This window comes from Drosophila albomicans, chromosome 2L, assembly GCF_009650485.2.
Source record: "Drosophila albomicans strain 15112-1751.03 chromosome 2L, ASM965048v2, whole genome shotgun sequence".
In the NCBI taxonomy this organism is placed as follows: Eukaryota; Metazoa; Arthropoda; class Insecta; order Diptera; family Drosophilidae; genus Drosophila; species Drosophila albomicans.
In genome coordinates, this window is record NC_047628.2 from 23,638,796 (window position 1) to 23,643,896 (window position 5,101).

The following is a 5,101-nucleotide window of genomic DNA, read 5'->3' on the forward strand; positions in this document are numbered from 1 at the left end:
GTTTTCCCTCCAGCAAAATTCATTCAAACAATTGCCCTTCTAAAAATGTAAATTTATGCATATAAAACTCTGTGATTGAATATTTTCTAGCGAAATAATATTCGATTCAGAAAAAATAATTATTTAAAGAAATACTCGAATATTCTATAGAATTGAAATGAACTATTCTTGGAATCATAAAAATGTATTATTATTGAGTAGAAGTAATACTGTGAAATTTATATTGAAATTAGCTAAATATTGCCTCATATTGTGATTTTGTTACCGATAAGGAAAAGTATAATATGTTATTTTATGAATAATAAGCAAAGTAATACGCATTTCAAAAGATCTCACATTTTTTCCCATTTGTTGTATTCAAAAGAAAGAATATTTCTAACCGGGCAAAAACACCTCAATTACCCAGGATTCTCTAATATTTATCTTGTCTTTTTTCTTTATATTTTTGAATATGCACACTTTATTTTTAACTAGTTAATTAAATGTTTTAGTTTTATAATAATAGCCAGGAACGATAAGATATTTAATTGCCTTCTGGCTTCTTGGAAAGATGGATAATGTTGCTACTGTAATAATAACAATAATTTGCAGTTGTCCAATCTCCAACTACTTCCAACCATTCTCGCACAGACTTTCCTCCCCTCTTTGCCGTCTGCTCCTCGGTCGTATAAATAATTATTAATGTCGCTGTTCGCATTTCTCATGGTCTGCGTTGAGGACGTCTCACACTAGCAAAACGAAAATCGTTTCGAGTGGTTCTCTGGGTCCAGTAACTTAGTATTTTATACTTATTAAGATTATATGGTTAGCCACACACACTCACACAAACACACACACACACTGCGCACACACATACAGCACTAAAGACACTAAGCACGACAAAAAGACATTAAACACGACAACGAAATAAAAAAACAAAACATTGGAAATTCCTTATCAGCACTTCCGCTTTTCGTGACCAATGTCTCGGCCTGTGCGTGTGTGTGTGTGTGTGTGTGCCGCACGTGCCTCCTTCTGAGTGTGTGTGTGTGTGTGTAGTATCAGTTTCGCAAACACGCCTTGAGTTGGAGTCGTGAGTGTGGTCATGCAAAGGTTATAGAAATGGAAAAGCCAAGAAGCTTAGGCCAACATTGTGTGTGTGTGAGTGTGTGTGTGTGCACCTGTCATTGGCATGGTGGTTGGCCCAAAAGACACGCCACACACAACACACTCGAAGTCAACTATGTTGTAGCCAGTTTTGGTCTTGGCTATCCTGGTTATCCTTCATTATTCATAAATATGCAAATCGCACAAGTCGCAAGTCGCAAAAGGAGTGTGTAATAAATTCTACAATGAAGGACGACTGCTTTTTGGCCACGTTAAGCATTTTTGGCATTTTGGCATTTGTGGCTTAGCGTGCCACATTTGTGCTCGCTCTGCTCACTGCTTTGCTCTGGGACATGTTTAACACTCAATCTGTGTGGCAACTCCCAGGCAATGGCAATGTGGCAAGAGAGGCGCATATGCCACATTACCTCCGAAACAAATTAAATCGTTTCGCATTCGAGTCGAACTGTGCAGGCAGCTCAAGCATAATCAGAAGCAATCGCAGCAGCAGATGAGGAAGGAGGAGGGGGAGAGGCTGAAGTCACAGAAGCAGCAACAGCAGCAGCAATCACAGGACATATGCTCGATGCTCGTTAGGGGCTGATATGCGTGGCAAGCGGTGGGCGTTGCCGCACATACATACACTCAATTGTGTGTGTAATCTATGGAAACCACACACACACACACACATTTAGAGATACACATATACACTCGCACAGACACACATATGTCTTGGGAATTTAATTTTGTGGCTGGCTTCTTCCCAGGATTGTCTGGACATAACGTTCGCCCGATTTAAAACAACATAAATCATAAATTTGCACCCCCTCAGCACAGCGCAGCTCCTTCGCCTCCCCTTTTCCTACCCCTCCACCCCTCTTGAAGCACTTCCATCTAATGCGCACAATCACAGCCAGAACACGATTTTCCAGGGAGGAGAGAATGCCTTGTGTTTGCCCAGCACAAAATGAGTTTCCTTTGACGAGTCCACTCCACCAGAGCTGGTATCCTTTAGCTTGTCTACTGAAGTCCACAACTTGACTGCGCAAACAAGCGTATAAATTGAGTTGTAATTTTCTTACGAGAACATTGCCAGTGCTCTTCTGTCCCTTACTCTATGCATCCTTCTCTGTCTTCTCCATGTCGCCGGAAGTCTAGAAACTCCATGTTATTTAAATGATTCCACACATCGTTGTTGCCTTGGCAAATCATATTTCAGTTCCTGCTGTTCTCAGCACAATTCGACATGGTTTTTGGGTTTACTGTTTAACATAATTGCAGTAAAGTCAAGGAAATTACCCAACTAGTTGCTAAACGAAGTCGCTGCTCAAATTTTGAGAGTGTGGCATTTCAAGTTCCTGAGTTCCTTTGGATAGTTGTGGTTAATTTGGTTTTTTTAGTTATTTTATAAAATGTTCATTCAGTATAATTATCAAAAAGTATCATCACAATGCCTAGTGGGATGTAAGACTTATAATCTTATATTAAAATATAGTATTTTCCTATTCAAAATTATTGTACCCAAGTCAAGAACTAGTTTCTAATCAAATTTGCTGCACAAATTTTGAGTGTGGCATTTCATGTCCCTGAGTTTCTTGGGATAGTTGTGGTTAATTTCGTTGTTTGTTTAGTTATTTTATAAAAGGTTGATTCAGTAGATATATCAAAAAGTATCATAACATTGCATAGTGGGATGTAAGACTTACATTCTTATATTGAAATAGGGTATTTTCCTATTCAAAATTATTATACCCAAGTCAAGGAAATTACTCAACTAGTTTCTAATCAAATTCGCCGCACAAATTTTGAGTGTGGCATTTCAAGTCCCTGAGTTTCTTGGGATAGTTGTGGTTAATCTCGTTGTTTGGTTATTTAAATAAGGTTGATTCAATAATATTTCTATTAAATACTATCATAACATTGCATAGTGGGATGTTAGACTTACATTCTTATATTAAAAAAGAGTATTTTCCTATTCAAAATTATTGTACCCACTCAAGGAAATTAACCAACTAGTTGCTAATCGAATTCGCTGCACAAATTTTGAGAGTGTGGCATTTCAAGTTCCTGAGTTCCTTGGGATAGTCGTTTTTCTTTAAACTTTAGAAATGGTTGATTCAGTAAAAATATAAGTATAAGAGCTTAACTTTTCTTTCAGTGCAAATACGAAATGGTATCACAATAATCTATTTCCAAATATACAACATATTATTATATTATTAATGCAATTTTTTCAAAAGAAATTCCCGACTTGAAACATTCTTGTAGTGTACGAATTGACAATGTTTGAATTATACATGCTTGGCACCTTCCTTGGAGCCTTTGAAGCCAATTTGATGTAGCGGATATTTGGGAATGTAATATTCCATGCGCTGATTGCGTCGCATTGCACACTCCTGATAATCCTTCCATTTGGAATACTTTTCGGCATCATGACACTCCTCGGATCTGCCTTCTTTGTAGATTTGCTGCCGGAGTGGATCCAATAATGTCGGATGTTTATGCACCTCCGTATAGACATTGCGCCTCAGCCAATTTTGGACAGCCGGCACATTGTAGATGGTTGATCCCATGCAAACAGTCGAACGGGGACCACTGAAAATATCAAAAATATTTAATTAACAGAAGTAAAATATACTATTATAAAACTTCAAATTTTAAAACACTTCAGTTAAAGAATACTGTCTACAAATTTCATAACTCTACCTCTTACAATCTCAGAGATCTACGTATTAATGTAAATGGACAGACAGACGAAGAATATCTAAAATTTGCTTTACTCACTCGGGATAGTAGTTGATGGATGCATTTGAATCGACGCGAATGCGTGGTATGGTGAACTGTGCATTGTTGAATCGTGTATCGCCCCACAAATTGCCATAGGTGGCACCCCATACATGGTAAATCCAGTTGCCCATGTGATCTTTATGGAATTTCGGCACCGATATGGTAATCTCGTGACCCTTGGTGCCGCCAGTGTCCGTGCCATTGCCACCTGTGCCACTGCCGCCTGCTCCACCTCCACCGCCAGCTGCTCCTGCATCTGTAGAATCATCGACTCCACTATCAGATGCTCCATCGGGAGGTTCATCAGTTTCCTCGCCTTCCCTCATCTGTGCCTGCGCCACAAATTCCATAAACTTGGTGGTCAGTGCCGGATGCACATGAACTCTCTTCTTTTCTTTTGCCTTATCGAGCGTAGTGTTCTTTTGGACGACATTCGAGTTCTGATTGCTGGCCGCTGCATACAAATCTGGTTGTTTGCGCAGATCCTGAATGTGCACACCTGAAGGATGCGACTGAAGGGGCACAGCATCTGAGGACAACTCCAAGTGTGAGAGCTGAAAAAGAATTGAATAAAAAATAGATAATTATCTAATTACTTTACTTTAGGCGGCTTACACTGACAACAATAAAGGCCGTGGCTAAAACATATATGAAATTTAGTTCAATCATATTTGGTTTACACTTAAAATTTGCGTTTGTTTTTAATAAATAATCTCAGTAGAAAAATATACTTGTGATTTAAAATGTTTGATCTACTAAAATTGAACTCAACTGATTGTATAAAACCAAGTGTTATTTTACATATCTTACATTGAATGCTTTGCTTTGCTGACTTTATTATAAAACTTTCGAGATTTACAGTTTAAGATTTGACTAATTGATGTAGGTGTTATTATGTCGGGTGACGTGATCAAATGGTTTCCAATAATAAATTGAAAATATGTTTTTTTTAGGTGCCAAAGATACTTGATGCTTACAGTATTGAGTAACCTTCGTTTATCACTTTTTAGAGCTTTCTAACCTTACACTAAGTAACTCACTTTTTGCTTATTTTCTTTAGCTATTAATTGTTGTAATCCGCCAAGCTAATTAGCAATTCTCGTACAATGCAATTTCGCGCAACGATAGCTTAATAATGAGCTTACCAATCGAAAGCTTGAAGAGCATTATAAAAAAAAATGTCCTTTGCTCAGTCTGCGCGAGCTTTCTGATGCAGAACTAATACAAT

The 5,101-nt window shown here is 38.0% G+C and overlaps 1 protein-coding gene across 1 annotated transcript; it reads right to left on the minus strand.

The window, feature by feature from the left end:
• Positions 1–3,223: 3,223 nt before the first annotated feature.
• LOC117564143 (uncharacterized) lies at positions 3,224–4,659 on the minus strand. The gene is made up of 3 exons (XM_034242805.2): positions 4,489–4,659; positions 3,871–4,427; positions 3,224–3,681 (listed from the first exon to the last, which is right to left on the minus strand). Exons 1-3 carry the CDS (start codon positions 4,540–4,542, stop codon positions 3,378–3,380), a joined length of 915 nt encoding a protein of 304 aa, XP_034098696.1. The 5' UTR covers positions 4,543–4,659; the 3' UTR covers positions 3,224–3,377.
• Between the last annotated feature and the right edge of the window lie 442 nt (positions 4,660–5,101).

Excerpts from the sequence above, each read along its gene's own strand:
- LOC117564143 (XM_034242805.2), bottom strand. The coding sequence starts at position 4,542 with ATGATTGAACTAAATTTCATATATGTTTTAGCCACGGCCTTTATTGTT. Across the intron at positions 4,428-4,488 it reads CGGCCTTTATTGTTGTCAGT|CTCTCACACTTGGAGTTGTC; the intron begins GTAAGCCGCCTA and ends ATTCTTTTTCAG. Across the intron at positions 3,682-3,870 it reads TCCATCAACTACTATCCCGA|TGGTCCCCGTTCGACTGTTT; the intron begins GTGAGTAAAGCA and ends TGATATTTTCAG.